Source organism: Zea mays, chromosome 4 (genome assembly GCF_902167145.1).
Source record: "Zea mays cultivar B73 chromosome 4, Zm-B73-REFERENCE-NAM-5.0, whole genome shotgun sequence".
Taxonomy (NCBI): Eukaryota; Viridiplantae; Streptophyta; class Magnoliopsida; order Poales; family Poaceae; genus Zea; species Zea mays.
Window position 1 is genome coordinate 165,371,936 of NC_050099.1, and position 26,145 is coordinate 165,398,080.

A 26,145-nucleotide genomic window follows, 5' to 3' on the forward strand; every position below is an offset into this window, starting at 1 on the left:
CTAAATGCAAGCTACACAATAAGGGCGTGTTTGGAATGACTCTGCTCAGACTAGATCCACTTCCGAAACTCTGGGTGGAGCAGCTCTTCTCTAGAGTTTAAATCGTTTCTCATACCCAATGACATTGGTGGGTAACTAACTCAAAACTCCACGTCTAGGTTGTATTTTTAGAGTTTTTGGAGCAGTAAAAGAGGTATTCCAAGATTTTGTATTATTTATCTAAAAACTATATATAGTTTGTAACTCTGAAGTTATATTGTTTGATAGGCTCTTGTCAGCTCCTCCTTAAAATTCTGTTTTAGAGCTATACCAAATATACCCTAAATAAAATAAGTGTGTACTCTACCCCACTCACCACTCTACTGCTCTGCTACTCTACCCTCCCGGGGAACAGAAGCGGTGGCCTGTGGCGTACTGGCGTCCAACTTTTTTGCAATTTGGCCCTTTTTGTGTTTTTTTTGCACAATTATGTCCCTGACAGTTTCATTTCAAAAAATGGACCCTTAGCTCGGCGCCGTCATCATTGGCGCCGAGCTTCTGTGTGCTGGCGCCAATAATATTGGCGCCTATCTGTCTGACGTGGCGGCTTGGCTGGCAGTGACGTGTCAGGGGGGTCGGCGCCATAGATCTTGGCGCCGACCCCCGTGTCGGCGGCGCTACACGTGGCAGGGGGGCGGCGCCATAGATCTTGGCGCCGACCCCCTGTATTCAACGTGTGAGACAAGCTTCTGTCCCAAAATTTTGAACTCACGCCGCCCCCAGACCCCGCGTCGCCCTCCGTCCTCCCCCGGCCCACGCTACTCCCCGGCGGCGCTCCACCACCGGCCGGCGCCGCCCCGCCCGCCCCCGACCGGCGACGCCCCGCCACGCCCGCCCCCGCCCGACCCGGCAGCCCCGCCCCGCCTCGCCCCACAAGCGCCGCCGCCGCCCCACCCGGCGCCTCTCCTCCCCCGGCCGGCGCCGCCCCACCCGCCCCCGGCCGCCCCGCCACGCCCGCCCTCGCCCGACCCGCCAGCCCTGCCCACGCCGCCCGCCCCGCCACGGCCAGCGCCCCACAAACGCCGCCGCCCCGTCACGGCCGGACGCCTTCCATCGCCGCCGCACGGCCGGCGTCCCGTCCCAGCCGTGCTCGCTCCTCGCCCGCGTCGTCGACGTTCATCCCCGACCGTATAGGTAAATTTTATATGGTTTTTGTTATTGTGTAAGCATTTTGTGTTAATTATGTTAGATTGTATTGCTATGATTTGTTGTTTTTTTAATGTAATGAATGTTAGTTATTGTGATAAATGCTAATTTGATTGAATATTATGAATGTGAGTCAAATGTGCATGTTTTTTATCCTCCCCGTGCAGGGGAGGTGCTGTCAAAATTTGCAATTATTATATATGAGTATTTTATAAGGTGGTTAGTATATTAGTGGGTGCTGGTTATATTTATACTTATTTAGGTAGTAATTAGTGGTTTGTGGTTAGGTAATAACCATCCACAATTTATATTAAATGTTTAATTGGTGTTTCAAATAGATGGACAATTTTTTGAGCTTGTATCATGGAGGCAATGTGGAACAAGATCCGTATGGAAATGCCAAGTTCATTGACATGCGACACGTGCCGGTACTATTCGATGGTAGACCCTCCTTGAGAGATGTGTTTACAAAGGCTAAACAAAAGTTAGGTTACCATGAAGCTGATGACATTGCGGTTGACGGAGTGCTTAATATCGGTCATCCACCAAATGTCATAAGACGAGTCATCCCAATTGATTGTCAACTGGATTGGGATAATTATATTACTTCGGCTATGAAGACCCATTTGCAACTCATGGAGGTTGTGGTGCGTCCGGTTGTAGTAGACTGTCCCCCTGAAGACTTTGATCGTGCTATCGATGACGTGCCAACTGTTCCTGATGCTCAATCTGGCCCCAATTTGATCCCATTAAGTCAGCCAGGAGATGGTCTGCAGACAGATTTAGCTGCGTGTATCCCTTTGGCACAAACCAATTGCAGTAAGTCTTATTGGCATTACATCTTCATTTTGGACCATGAGCACTTTGCTCATTCCATTTGACGTGGGACTGATCATCTTGTACATGTTGCAGGAGAGACTCCTACTCTTGTGGTTGATCCTCAGACCGAGGCACGTGGCTGCTTCGGTGATGGTTTTATTGCCTCCAACAGTCCTGAGTTTAGGAATGAAGAGGAGCCATATGCCTTTGCTATGGCTGCCGATTCAGATGATGATCGCCCGGTTGGTGAACTCACAGAGAGTGACATTGAGATGTTGCAACGTGTTTTTCCAGACGGTCGGGATCCTAGAGTGCATGAGTTCAACGATCTTAGTCTTTCTCATCAGGCAAATGCAGAGGGAAGGGATGATGAGCTGCTTGACGCTCCTGAGGCCGGTCCTAGCATGATGATTGAAAAGGGTAGGGTCTTCAAGGACCTAACTGCCTTGAAGGTGGTTGCAGCATTACGTAGTCTTACGTAAGAGGCCGTATAGAGTACTTCATTCGTACGAGAAACGTCGTTACACGGTTGTATGCGACAAGGATAACTGTTCATGGAGGGTTTGTGCTAGGATACAAAAGATCACCGTAAAGTGGAAGATAACAAAAGTAGTGGGGCCACACACATGTGCTGAACATGAGTTAACGATGAAACATCGCCAATTGACATCAACCCTCATTGGGAAGCGACTTATGGGAATACTGCAGTCGGAACCAAATATGAAGGTTAGGACAATCATGAGGATCGTGGAGAATGTGTTTGATGGGTACAAGATAACATATGGTAAATCTTGGAGGGCTAAGCAGTGTGCGTGGAAGATGATATATGGGGACTGGGAGTCTGGGTACGAGCAACTACCTGTTCTTTTAAATGCAATGAAGGCGGTCAATCCAGGCATGCATTATGAGTACATCCCTAAACCAAATGCATGGATTGATGGGAGACAGATATTCTTTTGTGCGTTCTGGTGCTTTCCCCAGTGTGTGGATGCCTTCCGGCATTGTCGTCCTGTCTTTTCAATTGACGACACATTTCTTCTCGGCAAGTACCAGGGCACTCTTCTAATTGCCATATCCGTTGATGCAAACAACAAGCTAGTTCCCCTAGCATTTGCTCTAGTTGAGAAAGAGAATAAAGACAGTTGGGGCTGGTTCCTGCGACTGGTCCGGATACATGTGGTTGGCCCAGGACGGGAAGTTGGTGTAATATCAGATCGGCACCAGGGAATACTCAACGCGGTCCGTGAGCAGATCGATGGGTACCCTCCTTTGCATCACAGGTGGTGTACTCGACACCTTGCTGAGAATCTTCTGCGTAAGGATGGTGTCAAGGATAACTTTGAGCTTTTCCAGGAGACATGTCGACAGCTGGAAGACAAGTTCTTTAGAGAAAAGTTAGAAAAGCTCAAAGTCGCAACAAATGTCGAAGGTAGAGATTGGTTGAATGGATTGATGCCGGATTTGGAGAAGTGGACGAGAGCTCATGACTTAGTTGGATGGAGATATGAGTTCCAGTGTAGTAACATGGCCGAGTCATTCAACAAATTATTGTTGGGCATACGTGGTATGTCGGTCACTGCTATAGTGACATTTACCTTTTACAAGCTTGTGGCATGGTTTAATGATAGACACACCCATGCAGTTGGATTGCAGAATGAGGGAGAGAGATGGGCTCCAAAGCCTAAGACCTTTCTAGAGAAGGCAAAGGAAAGGGCAAACACACACACTGTTGATTGTTTTGACTTACAGTCAGGGACATATGAGGTATTCCTTCAAGCTGGTACTACTTCTGACGGCGAGTCACAAGAGTCGAGGAAGCATGTGGTTGTCCTTAATGACTTGTCATGTACTTGTGGCGCACCCAGGCAATACCATTTTCCATGTTCTCATCTAATCGCAGCTGCTCGAGCTCGTAACTTTGACTTAGAGAGGAGGATACCTCAAGAGTTTACTATTGATAAACTAGTGTTGACTTGGAGTCCAAGATTTATTCCTTATCGTGACGCGGGTGAGTGGCCTCCGTACGATGGCCCAAAGTATGTCGCTGATCCAAGCAGTCGTTGGACCAAGCGTGGATCCAGGAAGAGGACGAGGCACAAGATGGTTATGGATCAGGTTGGTGGTAGGAGTAGAAGGGGAAGGAGAACACCATTTCTTACCGACCCCGAGCAGTATGAGTGTGGCAAGTGCGGTAGACTTGGTCATAATTCACGCACTTGTCGTTGGCAGATTAGCGAGGTTTGTATTTTTAGTTTAATGATACTACCTTAATTTTATTTAATAAGGCTATATTACTTACTAACATTAATTTCATTTTGTAGGATGGCACAGTTCCACCTCCTCGACCCGTTCTACGACGAGAGCCACCGGGGGCGCCTTCTGTCGGAAGGCCAGGTATTTAATTGTAAATATCTTTTGTAGATTTGTTGTTGTACAAATGGTGTTGCTAATATAATATTTTTCTGTGTAGGACCTAGCAACGCTTCGTTCTAGGACACACAATGGGTTCCTAGACATGGTGTTCGACGACAGGTACACTAATTACCTAAGACGAGCAGGTCTAGATGTAATATCGTACCAGTTACGACGCGGGTTGCCTACTATTGATTCGGCGGCCATTACTGCACTTGTGGACAGGTATTGTTAGGATTTTGTAAAAATATTCTTGAATCATTGAGCTCGTTTACACTAATTTTTTTTAAATTATGTAGGTGGCGGTCTCAGACACATAGTTTTCATCTTCCTTTTGGTGAGATGACAGTCACATTAGAGGATACACAGAAGATACTTGGACTCGATGTTGGTGGAAGAGCAGTGACAGGCCAATGTGACTCTGACGGTTGGAGGGCTAGAGTTGAGGCCTTTCTTGGTAGAGAGCTTCCTGCTGAGGGCGTTGAAAGGACTGCTGGAGTAGGCATCACATGGCTCCGTCAGTCTTTTGGTGTGTGCCCTGCTGATGCTGATGAGGCTACAGTCCAATTCTATTGTCGAGCTTGGATCCTGCACATGTTTGGTTGTGTCCTCTTCCCAGACGCCACAGGAGACTGCGCGTCCTGGATGTACATCCCATGTCTAACCGACTGGGATACAGCTGGACACTACAGTTGGGGCTCCGCTGTGCTTTCTTTTTTGTACCGGCAGCTTTGTGAGGCTTGCCGTCGTACGTCCTCCTCTTCGTCTATAGGCGGTTGCGTCTACCTCCTGCAGATATGGATGTGGTACGTCTTCGACCGACGTCTTCAAAATTTTATTTAATAAGGCTATATTACTTACTAACATAAATTTCATTTTGCAGGTTTCGCATACCAGTTGGTCGACCACGTGTTTTCCAGCCTAGACCCTGGCCATGGATGATTTATGGAAATGAACGTCTTCGACCGACGTATGCTTATATTTGGGACCAAGTGGCAGCTCCTTTTGCGAGAGCTAAGAGGGCATACATGGAGTATGTTAACGAGTTTGACACCCTTTCTGTCTCTAGCGTAAGTACTCAACATGTACATCTTATCATTATGAAATTTGTTTTATTATACTTAACATAGATTGCTTCATTTTTGTTTCAGGTCACATGGCAGCCATACAACGCACCTGAGTATGCTGGGATGATCTTTAGTGAAGTATGCAGCAGTGAAGATGAACTCTATATGATGCAATGTCCTTTGATCTATTTCTGGTGTGTTGAGTGGCACCTACCTCACAGGGTTCAGAGACAGTTTGGTAGGAACCAGCTATGGCCGGTTGAAGATGTTCCTACTTCAAAGGAGCTACACAAGTAAGTTCGCAATCTATAAATCCAGTTTGCAATTTATAACATCAATCATTCTTAACTTTGTGTTCTTTATATGATATGATTTGTGTGTAGATTTGACCGGCGGAAGCAAAAGAAGATAACGGACTTTCGTCAACATCATCTGATATTTATAAATGAATGGGAATCGGGTGCTGAGAATGTATATTCCAACGATGAGTTGCACAACAACAGTGATTACAGGCGGTACCAAGCTTGGTACCAGGGTGTGACTCGTTGTAAGCTTCGCCAGCAGTGGACAGCGGAAGACTACGCCGACATTGATTCTTCTGACGATGAAGAAACGGAGTATGACCTGTCCACTAGACTGGGAACCCAAGTGGAGGCGGCACCCATATTAGATCGAGTGGTAAGTTTTACTCGATTTTAATACTCGACATGTATAAATTGTATGTGTGATGCAAATTGTGTTGTACAGGGTAACACATTGCGACGGTCGGTAGAGGACATTGATCGCCAACTTTTGACTATGGGCGACAGCAGCATGCGCAGCTTCTTGCAGGTAAGCCCACATGCATCGTTTATAGCCTTTAGCTTGTTATGAATATGTTGTAAACTAATATGTCTTTGGCATGCAGCGTTTATCTAGGCGCCTACGTGGAGCTGCTGCTCGCTGTGGCTGCAGGACTACTGTTGCACATGACGTCCATGTACCATCGTGTACCGACACAGCAACGCCCTCCACAGGTCTTGGTGCTGGCTTCGACTACGATCACGACGAGATAGGACCTTCACAGCTTCAGGGGGCTCCTTCGACACAGCCATTACAACCACAAGATCGTAGGCGACACCGCTCTCCACAACGTTACACTCCAGGCACCGACGCTTTAGGCAAGGGTAAGTGTAACACCCCAGGTGTTTATATTCCGCTCGACAACGAGTATAAATTTAAGCACATAATATCAGTGAATAAAACAGATGCTAAAATTTAATCATCTTTGTCTATCGCGATTTTAATATCGCATTTGTTTCGTCTGTCGCGAGTTCGACATCGTTTTTATCTATCCGGGCTCTTCTAAATTTTTCGTGTTGTTCGGAACATAATCGTTCCAAAAATCGGTGCGTCCGGTGATTATTTAAAATACATCGCTCGCGCGAATACGAATTCAGAAGCTTTACCTACTCTTACGATTTTATCCCGGGCAAATTAGTTTAAACTCGACGACTAAAATGTTCGGGGCAAAATAATCCGAATCACGCGTTGTCTGAGAAAAATCGTGCGCGAGGTTATAATTCAATTTATTCTTCTGCACGCTGTTTCGAAGACAAAATCGCGTATACGTTCGCAGATATTGTTTCGGCTAATTTCGGTCGAATCACGCTGAACAAATTATCAGTACCGAAATCAGTTTATTTCGGTCTGTTGTTTCTTGCCCGATCCAAAACTTTGGATATAAATAACGGCGCAAACTCATCTGATTCCAAAGCATTCGCTAAATCAAAACCATGTCATCCTTACTATCTATATCGTATACATTGCTAAGAAAATTAGTACCGAGCTGATTATTCATAACTAATCTGTTTTCCTGTTCAGACTGCAGATAAAATTATCTACTCTAAATTAAATCAAGCGCGGTCTAAATTTGTCGAAGCCGAAATGAATTTGGTCCGGTCCGTGCGTTTCTTATTTCGATCTAATTTTTGTCAAATATAAATAACGGGTACGAATTTGTCTGACATCGAGGTTTTCACTAAATCAAACATTGTCTAAATATTGTAGCCGATAAATTTTAGGTCCAATCCATTATTTGTCGCGCAAACCCTAAGTCTAGAACCTAGGATTATAATTGTAATTCTGTTTGGTGAAATGAAAAAAAAAAATCTGCAACACATATCCGTTGCTGTTGCGGTGAAGATTTTTTTTCTCTCCACCGTTCTCTCTCCCTCCTCTTGATATTTCTTGCCGCCGCTCAGGTAATGGAAAATATCTTGCTGCCTCATCCAAGCACCGCTCAAACCATTGGTTTTATCTCCTGCTGCCCTCTGCTCATTTGCCACACCGAGCAGCCCCTGGAGGCTTCCTCCCAATGCCATACATCTTCACGCACTCAACCTCGCTCGCCTCTCCCCTCATCTCTACTATTTCTGGCCGGCAACAGAAGTCCTTCTCCTCGATTTGTGCTTATGTGCCCACCAGCCGTTCATCGCTGCCGCAAGCTCGCATCTGCTCTCCACCACGGCGAGCTCCCCATCGCCGTCCAGCTCGCCGGCTTTAGCTACAGGGCGCCATCAACCACAAGCTCCGACCTGGAACGCTCGTGCTCAGCCTCCGGTGGACCTTCCTCGTCGACTCCTGCTGCGCTCACCTGCGTTTCCTCCTGCGCCGGCCATCCAGCAGCTTGCCCCACCCCACTCGCGAGTTTTCTGCATCGCGCTGTCCTAGCCATGGACGCTGTCCTGCACGCGCCGGCATCGCGCTCGGACCTCTCCCAACATCCTCTCGGCAACTAGGCATCTCGCCTCGTTTTCCAGCATCGCCAGACCCCGCTGCTCCTGTGTCAACCTGGCTGACGCTGCTCCCTGCTCGGCCTCTGCTTGTGTGTCTCCTCTGCTACCTCACTGGCGAGCTTGGCTTCAGCTCCGTCGTTCGGCCATGGACACCTGAACATACACCTCCATCTTCCTGTGTCACGTTCGGCTCGCCTGAACCTGAGTTCGCCAGTCGTCCCTGCTCGTCGCGCCAAGCACCAGAGCATCGGATGTCTGGATCCCACCGAACATGGTCGCGTCTCCCCTCACCTTGCCGCGGTCGGGCTGGCCGTCGTCGTCAGCTCGCCTCCAGGCCAACGAATTTGTCGAACTGCTCACTGCCAGGACGTCGTGCCACGACGCGAGCTCGATCCCCGCTGTCGTCGCTTCACCGTGCTCGCTAGCCGTGCGCCCCTCAGCTCCCTGTTCGGCAAAATGAGTGGTCCGGTGCTCGTCGCGTGTTGAGAAGATCGACACCGATGTTCTTGCCAAGGTGTTGATCGTTTGATTTTGAGGAAAACGACGCACACATGGTGTTCAGTGAATGGTTCAAATCGGATAGCCTCGTCGAAATCACGGCTCCGAATCGATTTGGATCTGGTAAGCTGATTCTCTACTTCTATTATTTGATTTTAATAAATGGATTGGTGGCTATGTACGTTGCGATGATTATCTCATTGTAAGATTACGTGTCGTAGTTATATTGTTGTACAACGAAATGTCTTATTGTGCGCAGTGGTATGGTTAGTGTTTGTGGCCACGGTTTGATTGTTCGTTGGCGTAGGCTCCTCGTAGAGATTTGCGGGTTTAGTTAGGGTAAGCTAGCGCAGAACCAAAAATTAGTGTGATATTTAACGTAAGCCCGAATTAGTATTTGTTAATCAATATAATGGATTCGAGCTGAACTTAAAATTGGCGCACATTTTTATTATTCCTATTAGCCGAATTGTTAGATAGATTGAATAGATTGAATAAATTTAAATGATGTGGAATAAAATTAAAATAATTTTTGGTGAGCGATGTGGTATAATTAATAATGTAAAGTATAAGTTTAGCATTTATTTAATTAGTATGTAATTCAAATTAATTTAGAAACAAGATTTAAAAGATTAGTTAAATTGTTCTTGCACATATTATAACTCTGGGTGTCCAATAATAAGAGTCTGAATATTGTTAGACCCTCTATGTTATGCTTTAGCTAAGGATAACATAGCGTGTATTCATATTCATTGCTGCTTGATGTTTGAATTAGATTTGGTTAAGCTAGAAAGGCACGGCTATTGCGCTTAGTCATACGTCGATAACTAGTGTTTTCGTATGAAACGGTTTAACGCCTCGTCACTAGGTGTTTAATTCGCTATCGTGTAGCACTATTTAGATTTGTGCTATTCCTGTTTTTATGCACTCATGTGCATTATGCAAATCATTTAGGTACGATAATTAATCACGTGATGCGGAGGATCAGAACTGAGTCGACCACAAGATGATGGAAAGCGTGAGCTTCTCCGCAAGATGATGGATGGACTAAGCGAATGTCGGAACAAAAGATGGTCGTCAAGTGGACGTCGTCTAACAACACTAACCTAGTGTTACCCAGGCAAGCCCCGGTGCATTTGCCACCTCCTTGTGTTTTAAAAATCTTTTTCACTTGCTTGATGCATTAGGTGATAGGAGTTGATTGCTAAAACAATTCCTGCACTACCTTCCTTGAATTTGATCACCTTCCTTGATCATCGTTTTACAAAAGATTTTTTTGATGCTTAGCCTTGCTTTAGAAAAACAAAATGTTTTGTTTTAAAACAAAAGTGATGCTACAGATTGGATGGGAAGTTTTGAAAAATAAAACTTGATGGTGAATCCATCAGGGCCTTGATGGATTCAACATCGGAAAAGATGTACCTCTGCCAGGTACCAAACTTTGGGTTTAAATTATAAAGCTGAGACCGGGCGGGTGACTTGCACGAGAAAGGAGTCTCGATGTAGTGTCTCCGTCTGAGTCGTTTAAGGACCGTACCGATTGTTGGCCTGCTGATCTAGGACCCTTTATCTGGCCACATACCTCGTCATGGGTAAGCTTGAACCCGGCTATTCCAAACATGAAAAGACAATCGCGCACTGGGAGTGGAGAGATGGCGAGAGTGGCATGTACCCTCCTGGCAAAGGACCGCCTAAAAGGGGTGGTGTGCTCTCGGGTGGCGCGGACCTGTTCATGTGGTGGAGGATCCGTGGGAATGGTAGACATGTGCAAAAGAGTTAAGAGAAGCATATGTCGTGTGGTTGGAGATCCCCAGCTGGGTATTAATCGATTTGGATCGCCGAACTTCTCGGATATGAAGACTGGATCTTCGACCCTCATCGTAGATAACAAGCGAAACAAAGATTGGATTTTAAAAGAAAGCTAGTGTAGGACAAGTGAATGCTCTAGATTAGGCAAATCTAGATTAAGGAAAAGTAATTAACTTGTGATGTAAAATTTTGGCTTAAGGACCCACTTCTAGTAAGCTTTTCTGCAAAACAGAGTCTTTGATTCTTGATAAGCCATACCTTGAATCCCTCTAGCCAGCATATCTTTGAGAGTCTTTTCTTTAGTCGGGTAAGTCTTGCTGAGTAATTCCATACTCAGGGTTTTATTCCCTGTTGTTTTTCAGGTTTTAACTTTGTGCTGCTGTTGATGGTGTTAAGTGCCGGTGGGCTCGGCCTTCTTATAAGTCTAAGTAACTCTTCTATACTTCTTATTGAGGATGTTCACTTGAGCTAGCATATAATTTAAAACTATAAATAATTTATAATAGTTTAAAGTTATTTATTTGAACCACTTCTGTAACCACTCCGATAAATATAATGTAAAACTTGATGTAACTTGTAAAATTTGGTAAAAAGATTTCCGCTGCAAAATGTTGGTGTGTGATTTGTGTTTACTTAATCTTGTGATCCTGGTTGTTCGTGGTTTATCCGGGGTCCCTGGGACACTCGGACAGATCCTGTTAAGTTATCTGGTGCACATGCATAGCCGTCTGAGGTCTTTGAGACAAGGGCAGGTGCATGTGGGCCCAATAACTTGGGAGGTTCTGCCACAGCTGGTATCGGAGCGAGATTAAGTATAATACGGTCACATACGTATTTTAAAAACAAAGTTTTGGTTTTAGAAAACCTATTTTCAACTAAACACATTGTTTGGTTTTGAAAAACAGCTTTGAAAAACTATAATGCTAGCGACATCCTCTGTTAAGCCCTAAACTAAGGACTATCAGGTGGCTTAGTTGAAAACCATAACCCACAACCGGGGGTATTGCATACATGTGTACTGTTATTTTGAAAGCCATTCAGTCTTGAGTGGATCGACGCTTAAGGTAAGGTGAGATGTGAGAGCATGACCGAACAAACGTCGGTCTAGGGAAGTGCTTAACTGTGGCGCTTGATTATATACATGTTTTACATATGTATATATGAAGGCTGCGATGTGGAGTAATTACTTTTCTGGGAATTCAGTACCCCATGGATGTGTATGGGTATACAGACATGGGAATACTGAGAAGTGTAATGTACTTGTAACGATGCACCTATGCTCAGGTAAGAAGGTGAGTTACCATAATGAGTTGCCCTATGGTTAAAGTGTGGCAACGGCGCCTATGCGTGGCTCGGCGCTTAATGATGAGCTGGCCTCCATATAGCAATATGTGGAGTATAAACTGTGATAAACTGTCATGTGTGAATTGCATCATGGGAAAATTGGGCTGTGATGGATTTTTCTGCAGGTACACTAACCTCGAAAACGTATGTGTAGTTGACGACTAGCAAAATATCGTGAGAATCGTAAGTATGCCACCGATATAGAACGTTATTGCCACATTGTGTTGGCAAAATCAGTGAGGACGAATAGGACGAGCATGCATCCTGATTGTTGCATCATGTTTGTCACCTATACACCCAAGATGCTTCTCTCATCTTTATTCCAGTAACCATTGATTGTAGATAATATGTTGTAATACTGAATTATGAACTTCGATGAAAAAGGTGTCCTCCATTCTTTAGGTGACCTCTTAGAGTGCTCTATGTGTGCTCTTTTGTTGATGTGCCGATAGAGGGTTAGTAGTTTGGTTGCTTAAACCCAAAATTAGGCCATGTTCTTAGTTGGTGAACCGAGACCCAAATTTGAATTTACCATTATCACTCTGTGACCAAGCCCATACAAATAAATGCTTGATAATTTCTTTGTTGGACATAAGTTGCATTCGGACTCCAAATAAGGATCTTGGCAATTAACTTGTCACTCCCTTAGTGGTCGTGTTTCCATCCTAGATCCTGCCCTTGCTTAGTTGATACAGGTTGAGGTCTCTATTGTGTTTGGCCTCTCCTTGCGGATTATCTTGTCGCTTTATCAACCCAACCTAGGAAAGACATGTCCAACCATTTTTCTGGAATTTGATGCCTTTGGTTTCCCCATATCTATCGAAGGCATACCAACTTAATCTTATGATTGTTTTCCCCTGTATCTAGTCAGATACTGATCCTTGACCTTGTGATCTCTACGATTGGCAAGGAAATATGCTTGTGGCTGAACTAACAGTCTCCCATCGTACTCCTTTCATCAAGTTTAGGTTATGGCCATGTCTTGTCCATTTCATCGGGCCATGATCTATTTGGCTCTCTGCTGTAACCATCATTACAGGGGGAGCATCTCTTTGTATATTGTCACCCTTGCCTAATTCATTTGTATCGCGTGAGATTTCTTATTGGTTACGTCTGGTAATGGTGTTATGACTAAAACCGATGGCACGCGTTGGTATCACAGTTAATAGTCATAATCCATTATGAGATTATATCAATATGTTATCTTCCGTAGACTTCTTCCTTGAAACAATTTCTATGTTATTTGTGAAGAGATCAAGCAACATCTGTCATCTCCGTTGGATCAAAAGGGCATACCACTTTCATGTGTGGTCTTATTTCTTTTGATCTTGGTAGTGACTACTCATGCAAGTTCCCTTTACGTCCTTTGTGTAAAGGTGAAGCCTTGGAGCTTTTTAGTGTCGAGAGACAACTGATTAGCTCTCAAAATGGAGATTGGATTTTCCCTACTGTTGAGATGCAGGAGTTTGTTCATTCGCTCTCCTATTTAATCCATGTATTTCCTAACTAAGTGGGTAATTCATCTCGCATGAAGAAACGGATGAACAACCTGACCAAATGGATTTCTACCCAAATGCATGACCTTTTGCTTGCAAATGTGAGCTCTTGACTGTTGGCTTACCGATGGTACTGAGAAGACTTGCTCAATGTCAAAAGTAGTTCAACAAGTTGGTTTTGACTAACTTGTAACTGCTCAATGAACAAAGATTGAGTTTAGAGATCGTTTTATCGATTTGCCTGAACTCATTTTGGTTCAACCCATACTGAGAAAGTACTTATAAAAATCAAGATTAAGGCGGCCAATAACCACCTAGCCATCGCTCTAGTCGTGTCTCGATCGCCTCACGTGTGCTTTTCTAGCATGTATGACCAGGTCGAGTCATGCCTAGTGCTTGATAAAATGGACTAGTTTTAAAGTCCGTATCTACAGATCCCTTTGCTGGTGATGTTCTCGAATCTATATCACCTTTCAGGGACTTGGATTCTCTGGCTAACACGAGTTAACTGTGATGTTATTCGACATTCACACCCGTCACGTGTGCTATGAGCTTACCGTAACCACTTGTTGGTAAACCGCTTTCTGTGTGTTTTACCCAAGATGGTTGCATCTGGTTCTGTTTGGGTGAAATCGCGTATTAGTCGCTCGCTCAACAGACTTAGATAGTACCGTGTCATCAGAAAAAGCAAACTGCACGCATGGAACCTTATGTGTTCTTCTGGCAGACATCATCTCTATTGGTGGACATTTCTAAATTGGCTTAAGGCGATACATGATATGTCCACTAGAGAAACAACATTCTGAGACACTCGTCCTTGCTTGGAACTGCCTTATAATTATCGCTGATATGAACACGGGTTACGTACTTCTCTACCCTTAGAAGTCTTTCGCCCGAATCTCGGGACGAGATTCTTTTAAGGGGGGAGGGCTGTAACACCCCAGGTGTTTATATTCCGCTCGACAACGAGTATAAATTTAAGCACGTAATATCAGTGAATAAAACAGATGCTAAAATTTAATCATCTTTGTCTATCGCGATTTTAATATCGCATTTGTTTCGTCTGTCGCGAGTTCGACATCGTTTTTATCTATCCGGGCTCTTCTAAATTTTTCGTGTTGTTCGGAACATAATCGTTCCAAAAATCGGTGCGTCCGGTGATTATTTAAAATACATCGCTCGCGCGAATACGAATTCAGAAGCTTTACCTACTCTTACGATTTTATCCCGGGCAAATTAGTTTAAACTCGACGACTAAAATGTTCGGGGCAAAATAATCCGAATCACGCGTTGTCTGAGAAAAATCGTGCGCGAGGTTATAATTCAATTTATTCTTCTGCATGCTGTTTCGAAGACAAAATCGCGTATACGTTCGCAGATATTGTTTCAGCTAATTTCGGTCGAATCACGCTGAACAAATTATCAGTACCGAAATCAGTTTATTTCGGTCTGTTGTTTCTTGCCCGATCCAAAACTTTGGATATAAATAACGGCGCAAACTCATCTGATTCCAAAGCATTCGCTAAATCAAAACCATGTCATCCTTACTATCTATATCGTATACATTGCTAAGAAAATTAGTACCGAGCTGATTATTCATAACTAATCTGTTTTCCTGTTCAGACTGCAGATAAAATTATCTACTCTAAATTAAATCAAGCGCGGTCTAAATTTGTCGAAGCCGAAATGAATTTGGTCCGGTCCGTGCGTTTCTTATTTCGATCTAATTTTTGTCAAATATAAATAACGGGTACGAATTTGTCTGACATCGAGGTTTTCACTAAATCAAACATTGTCTAAATATTGTAGCCGATAAATTTTAGGTCCAATCCATTATTTGTCGCGCAAACCCTAAGTCTAGAACCTAGGATTATAATTGTAATTCTGTTTGGTGAAATGAAAAAAAAAATCTGCAACACATATCCGTTGCTGTTGCGGTGAAGATTTTTTTTCTCTCCACCGTTCTCTCTCCCTCCTCTTGATATTTCTTGCCGCCGCTCAGGTAATGGAAAATATCTTGCTGCCTCATCCAAGCACCGCTCAAACCATTGGTTTTATCTCCTGCTGCCCTCTGCTCATTTGCCACACCGAGCAGCCCCTGGAGGCTTCCTCCCAATGCCATACATCTTCACGCACTCAACCTCGCTCGCCTCTCCCCTCATCTCTACTATTTCTGGCCGGCAACAGAAGTCCTTCTCCTCGATTTGTGCTTATGTGCCCACCAGCCGTTCATCGCTGCCGCAAGCTCGCATCTGCTCTCCACCACGGCGAGCTCCCCATCGCCGTCCAGCTCGCCGGCTTTAGCTACAGGGCGCCATCAACCACAAGCTCCGACCTGGAACGCTCGTGCTCAGCCTCCGGTGGACCTTCCTCGTCGACTCCTGCTGCGCTCACCTGCGTTTCCTCCTGCGCCGGCCATCCAGCAGCTTGCCCCACCCCACTCGCGAGTTTTCTGCATCGCGCTGTCCTAGCCATGGACGCTGTCCTGCACGCGCCGGCATCGCGCTCGGACCTCTCCCAACATCCTCTCGGCAACTAGGCATCTCGCCTCGTTTTCCAGCATCGCCAGACCCCGCTGCTCCTGTGTCAACCTGGCTGACGCTGCTCCCTGCTCGGCCTCTGCTTGTGTGTCTCCTCTGCTACCTCACTGGCGAGCTTGGCTTCAGCTCCGTCGTTCGGCCATGGACACCTGAACATACACCTCCATCTTCCTGTGTCACGTTCGGCTCGCCTGAACCTGAGTTCGCCAGTCGTCCCTGCTCGTCGCGCCAAGCACCAGAGCATCGGATGTCTGGATCCCACCGAACATGGTCGCGTCTCCCCTCACCTTGCCGCGGTCGGGCTGGCCGTCGTCGTCAGCTCGCCTCCAGGCCAACGAATTTGTCGAACTGCTCACTGCCAGGACGTCGTGCCACGACGCGAGCTCGATCCCCGCTGTCGTCGCTTCACCGTGCTCGCTAGCCGTGCGCCCCTCAGCTCCCTGTTCGGCAAAATGAGTGGTCCGGTGCTCGTCGCGTGTTGAGAAGATCGACACCGATGTTCTTGCCAAGGTGTTGATCGTTTGATTTTGAGGAAAACGACGCACACATGGTGTTCAGTGAATGGTTCAAATCGGATAGCCTCGTCGAAATCACGGCTCCGAATCGATTTGGATCTGGTAAGCTGATTCTCTACTTCTATTATTTGATTTTAATAAATGGATTGGTGGTTATGTACGTTGCGATGATTATCTCATTGTAAGATTACGTGTCGTAGTTATATTGTTGTACAACGAAATGTCTTATTGTGCGCAGTGGTATGGTTAGTGTTTGTGGCCACGGTTTGATTGTTCGTTGGCGTAGGCTCCTCGTAGAGATTTGCGGGTTTAGTTAGGGTAAGCTAGCGCAGAACCAAAAATTAGTGTGATATTTAACGTAAGCCCGAATTAGTATTTGTTAATCAATATAATGGATTCGAGCTGAACTTAAAATTGGCGCACATTTTTATTATTCCTATTAGCCGAATTGTTAGATAGATTGAATAGATTGAATAAATTTAAATGATGTGGAATAAAATTAAAATAATTTTTGGTGAGCGATGTGGTATAATTAATAATGTAAAGTATAAGTTTAGCATTTATTTAATTAGTATGTAATTCAAATTAATTTAGAAACAAGATTTAAAAGATTAGTTAAATTGTTCTTGCACATATTATAACTCTGGGTGTCCAATAATAAGAGTCTGAATATTGTTAGACCCTCTATGTTATGCTTTAGCTAAGGATAACATAGCGTGTATTCATATTCATTGCTGCTTGATGTTTGAATTAGATTTGGTTAAGCTAGAAAGGCACGGCTATTGCGCTTAGTCATACGTCGATAACTAGTGTTTCCGTATGAAACGGTTCAACGCCTCGTCACTAGGTGTTTAATACGCTATCGTGTAGCACTATTTAGATTTGTGCTATTCCTGTTTTTATGCACTCATGTGCATTATGCAAATCATTTAGGTACGATAATTAATCACGTGATGCGGAGGATCAGAACTGAGTCGACCACAAGATGATGGAAAGCGTGAGCTTCTCCGCAAGATGATGGATGGACTAAGCGAATGTCGGAACAAAAGATGGTCGTCAAGTGGACGTCGTCTAACAACACTAACCTAGTGTTACCCAGGCAAGCCCCGGTGCATTTGCCACCTCCTTGTGTTTTAAAAATCTTTTTCACTTGCTTGATGCATTAGGTGATAGGAGTTGATTGCTAAAACAATTCCTGCACTACCTTCCTTGAATTTGATCACCTTCCTTGATCACCGTTTTACAAAAGATTTTTTTGATGCTTAGCCTTGCTTTAGAAAAACAAAATGTTTTGTTTTAAAACAAAAGTGATGCTACAGATTGGATGGGAAGTTTTGAAAAATAAAACTTGATGGTGAATCCATCAGGGCCTTGATGGATTCAACATCGGAAAAGATGTACCTCTGCCAGGTACCAAACTTTGGGTTTAAATTATAAAGCTAAGACCGGGCGGGTGACTTGCACGAGAAAGGAGTCTCGATGTAGTGTCTCCGTCTGAGTCGTTTAAGGACCGTACCGATTGTTGGCCTGCTGATCTAGGACCCTTTATCTGGCCACATACCTCGTCATGGGTAAGCTTGAACCCGGCTATTCCAAACATGAAAAGACAATCGCGCACTGGGAGTGGAGAGATGGCGAGAGTGGCACGTACCCTCCTGGCAAAGGACCGCCTAAAAGGGGTGGTGTGCTCTCGGGTGGCGCGGACCTGTTCATGTGGTGGAGGATCCGTGGGAATGGTAGACATGTGCAAAAGAGTTAAGAGAAGCATATGTCGTGTGGTTGGAGATCCCCAGCTGGGTATTAATCGATTTGGATCGCCGAACTTCTCGGATATGAAGACTGGATCTTCGACCCTCATCGTAGATAACAAGCGAAACAAAGATTGGATTTTAAAAGAAAGCTAGTGTAGGACAAGTGAATGCTCTAGATTAGGCAAATCTAGATTAAGGAAAAGTAATTAACTTGTGATGTAAAATTTTGGCTTAAGGACCCACTTCTAGTAAGCTTTTCTGCAAAATAGAGTCTTTGATTCTTGATAAGCCATACCTTGAATCCCTCTAGCCAGCATATCCTTGAGAGTCTTTTCTTTAGTCGGGTAAGTCTTGCTGAGTAATTCCATACTCAGGGTTTTATTCCCTGTTGTTTTTCAGGTTTTAACTTTGTGCTGCTGTTGATGGTGTTAAGTGCCGGTGGGCTCGGCCTTCTTATAAGTCTAAGTAACTCTTCTATACTTCTTATTGAGGATGTTCACTTGAGCTAGCATATAATTTAAAACTATAAATAATTTATAATAGTTTAAAGTTATTTATTTGAACCACTTCTGTAACCACTCCGATAAATATAATGTAAAACTTGATGTAACTTGTAAAATTTGGTAAAAAGATTTTCGCTGCAAAATGTTGGTGTGTGATTTGTGTTTACTTAATCTTGTGATCCTGGTTGTTCGTGGTTTATCCGGGGTCCCTGGGACACTCGGACAGATCCTGTTAAGTTATCTGGTGCACATGCATAGCCGTCTGAGGTCTTTGAGACAAGGGCAGGTGCATGTGGGCCCAATAACTTGGGAGGTTCTGCCACAGCAAGACTAGGAGACGTTGAATTGGTTTGGACTCTATGGACTTGTTATGTAACGTATGAATTATATAGACTTGTAATGGACTCATTTGGCCTCTACGGGCTTGTATGACATTTTAATGGACTTGTATGAATTCTATGGACTTGTAATGCACTTGTTTAGACTTTTATGAGCTTGCTTGGAATTGTTTACAATTGTATGCACTTGTATGTTATGCTTATCTATGTGTATATGTTGGATTGACAAAAAACAGAGAAAACTCTGCCGAAATTTTGTGAAATTGTTGGTTATGTCATGTAGCCTTTACAGAACTATTACATAGCCTTTTCAGAAGCATTAATTTTTGGACTAGCATCTAGTCTTTTCAGATCCATTTCGTAGCCTTTTCAGGAGTGTTTATATAGCCTTTTCAGAGTGTAAAAATAGCCTTTTCAGGATTGTATATATAGCCTTTTCAGGATTGTATATATAGCCTTTTCAGAATCAACTATATCCTACATTAGCGTAGGACATGTAGCCTTTTCAGAACAAGAACATAGCCTTTTTAGAGTTTTTGTACATACCTGATGTTTATAATCTATTACACTATTTATCCTTTAGCCTATATATACACGATCCTTTGTACATTTGCTTCATTGTGCAATACAATGACTTCAGGGTCTTCTAGGGGCAAGGGTGCGGTAAATGAGAGACGAAAGGATGGAGGGAAGTTAACTCCAATGTGTTTCGATGGCCCTCTTGGTCCAGATTTTTTTGAAGAGGCGGTTTTTAACTTTCCAGTTCAAAGTAAAAAAGATTTCAACAAAGAGGTTAGACTTAGGTCCTACGATAATAGGAGAGAAGATTGGCCGAAGTGCATGCATGGTGAGGATTGCTTGGTGCAGATGTTCGTTGAGGGTGGAATTGATGGAGGCCGGCGTTTCTTCAGATGTCCTTATGCATATGTACAAATTAATTTCTAGTCCTTTGTTCTAAATACTTTTGTTGTTCAGTGAAACTAACTATAAACATTTATGCAGCATTCATTGGTCAAGGAGAATTGTGGGTTCACTCGTTGGGTAGATCCTCGTCCGATTTTTCCTCATGTGGAATACATATCCTACCTACAGAAAAGGATATTTGATCTAGAGAGAGAAGTAAGCAACAGAAATGCTGAGGAAGAAAGAGACAACAACAATGGTGGTGCTTCACAGGTGCAAGTATGCACAGATCCATATTGTTGCTGCCCTTGTCACAACAAGAATGTTGGTCCTCCGTCGTCTCCACCGCACCCACAGCAGACACCAACAATGGGAGGATACTATGGGGAAGGGTCAACTCAATTTGGAATGTGGGAGCACTACTAGAAAACTCTTCTGTATCAATTGCTTTCAGCGTGTTGATTATCTATTTCAATTGCTTCAAGTCGCCTTCAAGAATTGCTTTAAATCTAGTTTTCATCAATTATGTATTTATGTAATTTTTCATCAATTTGAAGGTAATTCATTACGAAATATCATTGTTCGACAATACATAATACCAAATAATAAGTTCATTATTACATAACTTCAAATAAAACACCAATACTACTGAGTACAACGGGGCCATTTGCCTTTGCGAAATGCATCAGGGTTCTCCTCCATTGCTTCCTTTGCACGACGTGCACGCTCAAGCTTCTTCTCCTTATCTTCCCTGCATTCAGCAACACGCCTCATTTTCTCTTCGTCTTCACGTTGTTGCTCGGCAGCAAGCTCCTCTCGTCTTTTTTCCATCCTCTCTTTGTCCTCTGCATCCCACTTTTGAAGATTCTCCAACCACTTCTTGTCTTTCTCTGATATTTCTGTGTCAATCCACTGCTCAAAATCACATAGCGGTGGAGGAGTCTACAAAATATGCAATTATTAGTACGCAAAAAAACATTTACAAAAACATTCACAAATTGTAAACATATTACAAGACTATTCTCACCATTAAATTCATCCGACGTTGAACAATAGTTGGCTCAAATGCAAAGTTAGCACACATCCAATACCTCTGTCGATAGGTGTCATGATCCTCAGACTTATCGACTTTACAAGGATCACCACAAAAACACATAGGCACTGGAACACCACTTGGCAAAGGCAGCGGGTCGAAGGCAGTTCCGGTCAAAGGACCCTTCCTAAATTTCCATAAACTCTATAACAATCACAAATATAATACACTCACAAAATAAGAGGCGGATCCAAAACTTACCTTGGTTTAGCATATTTACCACGCCTAGACATTCTATAAATCAGACGATATCTCTAGTTTAGAAGAATTGGAATGAGCACAGCAACAAGCCAGACGTAGGGTACTATTTATAGGCACGTACCTCGGCGCCATAGATCTTAGCGCCGAGGTAGGCGTCGTTGACCGGACGTCTACCTCGGCGCCAAGATCTATGGCGCCGAGGTACGTGCCACGTAGATCCAGGTCACACCGCCGTCTGACGTATAAGCGCCAATATTATTGGCGCCGGCACACAGAAGCTCGACGCCAATGATGACGGCGTCGAGCTAAGGGTCCATTTTTTGAAATGAAACTGTCAGGGGCATAATTGTGAAAAAAACACAAAAAGAGTTAAATTGCAAAAAAGTTGGTACTGGCGTCCAACCACGATTGCGCCTCGGCGGCCACGTGGTCGGAGGCGAGCATTAAAACCCGCGCGCCACAGCCCACAAGCACACCGGCTCCGCACGACCGCACCCGATCAGCAGAGCAGACATATGCATGCCGCCACTGCTGTTGGGGCGTGGGCAACCGGGGGCGTGGACCGCGCTTGGACCATCCGATCTGGGCCAGGCCATCAGAATTCAGAGCCCGGTCAGCACGTCGCAGCGCACGGTCTGGAATCCGGATAAATGCAGGATCACAGCTGGGACTGGGAGGAATGGAGGATGGATTAGAGATGGCAATGGGTAAATACCCACCGGCTATTACTACCCCATACCCATACCCACGACAAAAAAAATAACCCCATCGGGTCACCCATATACACTGATGGGTATGGATTTACCCCCATACCCATACCCACGTGGGTATGAGTCACCCATCGGGTCACCTGTACCCACAAAAATTAAACAACTATCAAAATATTATATTATACAAATATCAAGTATATCAATCTAAATATCATTACAAAATTTCTAGCATCATTTAACCATCCATTCAACACACATTGGGTGAATTACATGTTCCATTACATGGTCATTAAATTGTCGTTAAGCCTTCTATGACATAGTGGCCTAAAAGGTTATTAAATAGTAAAAAAGATGGATGACTAAAGTTTAAGTTCATCCTTGGGCTAAGTTTATATTGGGTATTTTATACCCACGGGTTAACGGGTATGGGTGAAGGTGGAACGTTCTAATACCCGTTTACCTATTGGGTGAAGATTTTTGCCCAATAACAGACCCACGGATAAAATATTTAGCCCACATACATACCCTAATGGAGTAAATACCCATCGGGTATCGGGTCGCGGGTACCCATTGCCATCTCTAGGATGGATCGTGTCAAAACGGGGAACATAACACTGCAGTGTGAGTATCTATCCCCCGCTTTTGCGTGTTTATAGTACTGCTAGTGGAATGTACGCCACGCGTGCAAATCCCGTAGTAGTATATGATTAGATCCTCCTCCATCAAAAGCAACGTGTCTTTGCGCACGGATGTAAATTAAAGCATGAAGTGACGTGAGAATCCGATTCGGTCCATACGATAAACCGATCTATAATTACTAGCAACATAACGTACACCGCCCCTCCTGGTCCTAGCTACTTCTTCTGTTCAAACACGACACTCTAGTTCGTACTGTCCGACTACTGCTTTTATATATTTTTTATTTGTTGTGTTTAAGTTTACAAATAAACTAATCGACAAATATTTTATTCGAAAACGGGCGTAGTAACAAGTATAACATATCCGATGAATATTTAGAGGACTTGAAATTTACAGGGAAATTTCCTGTGAATGAAGCAGTATATATATAGAAGGGAGAATTACATGACGCACCACTGCATGGCACACAACCTCAGATTTCACCTTAGCAATAAAAATTCCTCAGTTCTACCCTTGTATTCGGAGCAACGCATCAGTAAAGCTCCCACTGTCAGCCGTTACTGTTTGCCGTCACCTACAGTTGGGCCCCACACGCCACATCCCCAAAATCCCCAATCGAACAACAGAATTCATCGCAAAAATTCCTGTGTCGCTGCCCTAGGTTCCCGTTGCCGCTGGTGGTCGCCGTCGCCGTGGAGGCGCGCGGCGCTGCCCCTGTCGTGGCTCCAGACGCCCTCGGCCACGCGGTTGCTCCTCGCCCGGAGCCCGGTAGACATCGCCGCCGTTGGTGGTCGTCGTGGAGGCGCACGGCGCTGCCCCTGCCGTGGCTCCAGGCGCCCTCGGCCACGCGGTCGCCGCCCCGGTCGTCGTCCCCTGCCGTGGCTCCAGAGTGCTTCGGGAATCGCCGTTGCTCACCGGTAAACATTGTCGCTGGTCGCCGTCCCCTACAGAAGTACTCTGGAATCGCCGCTGCTCACCTTGGCCTGCGAGGCGCGCGGCGCAGCTGCTCCTGTCATGGCCCTCGGGACGAGCCGCTGCTCACCTTGGCCTGCGAGGCGCGCAGCGCAGGCGCAGCTGCTCTCCAGAAGCTGTCCCGCGGAGCTCGCTCGTCGACCACGCGACGCTCCTCGCCCTCGGTTGCGAACCTCCTCACGTTGGAGCTGCTTGAGCATATGGAGGCTTTTCTCTCACCTCCCGACGCTGCTCGACAGGATGTACCGAGCCATCGCATAGGGTGAGTGGTGAGAAAAATACTTCACATGGGCGGTCCTGATCCCTTTCCTATGGTCACAGTGGTCCCCTTTGTATTTGGCATGTTCTGTCTTGTTTTCTAGTGCCATCCAAGAATGAACTTGTTTATTGGGATCCCTTTGTTTAGTGAACAATACTTAATAGGATGGTTAGGACTAATACTTCTCTTTTTTTGTGTCAAATAGGATGGATCTTCATGGTGCGAGTGATGATGATTATGATTTTGCGAATGATGATGAGAGTTCATATCCGGAGTTTGTTCAAAATTGGGATACTCGTGGTGCGAATGAGCCTAACATGCTTGCTCAATTTGATGACACCGATGAAGAAGAGAGAGAGGAGAACATTGCTGTGTTGGTGCCTGAGAATGCAGATGATGTGGACATGCCGGTGATTGATTATGATAGAGAGAATCCTTGTATGGATGAAGGCAGTTGTTTTCCAACAATAGAAGATTGTAGGAATGCCCTTGCAACATATTGCATCAAGGGTGAGTATGACTTTGTGATTGACCATAATGAGCCAGACAGGTATACTTTGCATTGTGCATTCTCTCGGTGTAAGTGGAGGATGCATGCCTCTAATATGAGAAATAGCAAAGTTATTCAAGTCAAGGTCAACCCCTTTCCGCATACTTGTCCAAGTGAAGCAAGGAAAGGGTCACAAAAGACAGCCAAGGCTAGGTGGTGTTGTGATAAAATGTTACAGTGGGTGGCAGAGAATCCTTCAATTGGTCCAGCTGCATTGATAAAGAAGCTCAAAGAGAAGTATAACATTACAGTACCTTACATGAGGGTATTCTATGGAAAGGAAATGGCTCTTAACAAAATTAATGGTCCATGGAAGGATAGTTTTGCATTGTTGTACTCTTTCAGATCCGAAGTGGAGAAGGCTTCTCCAAGAAGTGTTGTGGAGATTGACAGGCATACAGTGGAGTACATAGTGAAAGGCCAAACTATGAGCAAAGAATGCTTTCGGAGGGTCTTTGTCTCATTTAAAGCTTGTTGGAAGGGCTTCCTAGAAGGTTGTAGGCCTTATTTGGCGGTGGATGCAACTGTTCTTACTGGGAGATTTAAAGGACAGTTAGTAGCTGCTTGTGCAATTGATGGACACAATTGGTTGTTTCCGGTTGCTTATGGTGTGATAGAGTCAGAAAATGCAGAGAGTTGGACATGGTTTTTGAATAATTTGCGCCAAGTTATTGGGTTTCCAAATGGATTGACCATACACACTGATGCTTGTAAAGGTTTGGAAGATGCGGTTGATAAGGCGTTTCCTGGAGTGGAACACAGGGAATGCATGAGACACCTTGCTGGAAACTTTACAAAAAAGTTTAAAGGAGATCTATTGAGTAAGCACTTATGGCCAGCAGCATACACATGTTGCATGGATGAATACAATGAACACATGAGTGAATTTTACAAGAAGGCAGGTATGCAGGCATGGATGGCACAACATCACAATAGGGTGTGGTCAAGGAGCAAGTTCAATGAACACTGCAAGGTTGATTATTTGACCAGCAATTTGGCAGAGTCTTTCAATTCTTTGATAAAGGAAGTCAAAGGGTTGTACGTGGTTGATGTGTTGGACAAAATTAGGCGGATTCTTATAGCAAAGTTTTCGCTGCACCGAAGAATTGCAACAGAAAAATTTAGAGACCACCTAATAATTCCACGAGTGATGAAGACATTGCATGTGAACACTAGAGGGCTGAGAATGGACTTGCTTATGCTACGACCTTATTTTGCAGAGGTGACAGTATTTGAGAAGGAGAAGGAGTTGAGGTATTCTGTGGACTTGCAAAGGAGAACTTGTACTTGTAGCCTATGGCAGATTCGTGGGTTGTCGTGCAATCATGCTCTTCTCTTCATCACCTCTTTGCCTAATGTTCACATTGATTTGTATGTACATGAAAGGGAAATGTGCCTTTGGGCCATTTCTAAGTATTTTGGTGATTGAGTGCAAACACAAGTGCTTAAATGTGAAAATATGCCCATGGATGAACAAAGTGCAAATCACAAGTTAAGGTATGTTTCTAAGCCTTAGTACATTGGTTTTGTGTACTAATATTCTTGTCTAAGTGTTAGAAACAGGAAGAAGAAGAAAAGAAGTGGAGAGTGGTTGTGTACAGCCAAAGGCTGTTTCGGGCTGGGGCACCGGACTGTCCGGTGTGCACCGGACAGTGTCCGGTGCGCCAGACCAGCGCAGAGCAAACTAGCCGCTCTCGGGTTTTTCTCCGGCGACTTCGGCTAAAATTCACCGGACTGTCCGGTGTGCACCGGACTGTCCGGTGA

At 44.6% G+C, this 26,145-nt stretch overlaps 2 protein-coding genes and 2 long non-coding RNA genes across 6 annotated transcripts; 3 read left to right on the plus strand and 1 right to left on the minus strand.

Annotated features, from left to right (window-relative positions):
- Window positions 1–3,748: 3,748 nt before the first annotated feature.
- LOC103643937 (uncharacterized) lies at window positions 3,749–4,651 on the plus strand. Its single transcript, XM_020552217.2, has 3 exons — window positions 3,749–4,242; window positions 4,326–4,398; window positions 4,475–4,651. Exons 1-3 carry the CDS (start codon window positions 4,031–4,033, stop codon window positions 4,649–4,651), a joined length of 462 nt encoding a protein of 153 aa, XP_020407806.1. The 5' UTR covers window positions 3,749–4,030.
- Window positions 4,652–6,008: 1,357 nt separating this feature from the next.
- Window positions 6,009–6,647, plus strand: LOC103653968 (uncharacterized). Its single transcript, XR_002269198.1, has 3 exons — window positions 6,009–6,161; window positions 6,231–6,314; window positions 6,391–6,647. It is a non-coding gene; the product is annotated as an uncharacterized lncRNA (long non-coding RNA).
- Window positions 6,648–6,724: 77 nt separating this feature from the next.
- On the plus strand, window positions 6,725–20,532 carry LOC118476966 (uncharacterized). 3 transcript variants are annotated; one of them, XR_004857864.1, is made up of 3 exons: window positions 6,725–16,564; window positions 17,396–19,981; window positions 20,057–20,532. It is a non-coding gene; the product is annotated as an uncharacterized lncRNA (long non-coding RNA). The 3 variants fall into 3 exon arrangements; XR_004857863.1 differs by having other exon boundaries at window positions 6,725–8,881; window positions 9,713–16,564; window positions 17,396–20,532; XR_004857862.1 differs by having other exon boundaries at window positions 17,396–20,532.
- Window positions 20,533–20,556: 24 nt separating this feature from the next.
- Window positions 20,557–21,196, minus strand: LOC103655642 (vicilin-like seed storage protein At2g18540). Its single transcript, XM_020551898.2, has 2 exons — window positions 20,985–21,196; window positions 20,557–20,899 (listed from the first exon to the last, which is right to left on the minus strand). The coding sequence occupies exons 1-2, from the start codon at window positions 21,111–21,113 to the stop codon at window positions 20,603–20,605; spliced, it is 426 nt and encodes a 141-aa protein (XP_020407487.1). The 5' UTR covers window positions 21,114–21,196; the 3' UTR covers window positions 20,557–20,602.
- Between the last annotated feature and the right edge of the window lie 4,949 nt (window positions 21,197–26,145).

Bases quoted from the DNA above. Each gene is read 5' to 3' on its own strand.
- LOC103643937 (XM_020552217.2), top strand. From the start codon at position 4,031: ATGGCCCAAAGTATGTCGCTGATCCAAGCAGTCGTTGGACCAAGCGTG. The intron at 4,243-4,325 runs GTTTGTATTTTT...TTCATTTTGTAG, and splicing joins GTCGTTGGCAGATTAGCGAG to GATGGCACAGTTCCACCTCC. The intron at 4,399-4,474 runs GTATTTAATTGT...TTTTCTGTGTAG, and splicing joins GCCTTCTGTCGGAAGGCCAG to GACCTAGCAACGCTTCGTTC.
- LOC103655642 (XM_020551898.2), bottom strand. From the start codon at position 21,113: ATGTGTTTTTGTGGTGATCCTTGTAAAGTCGATAAGTCTGAGGATCAT. The intron at 20,900-20,984 runs GTGAGAATAGTC...CATATTTTGTAG, and splicing joins AACGTCGGATGAATTTAATG to ACTCCTCCACCGCTATGTGA.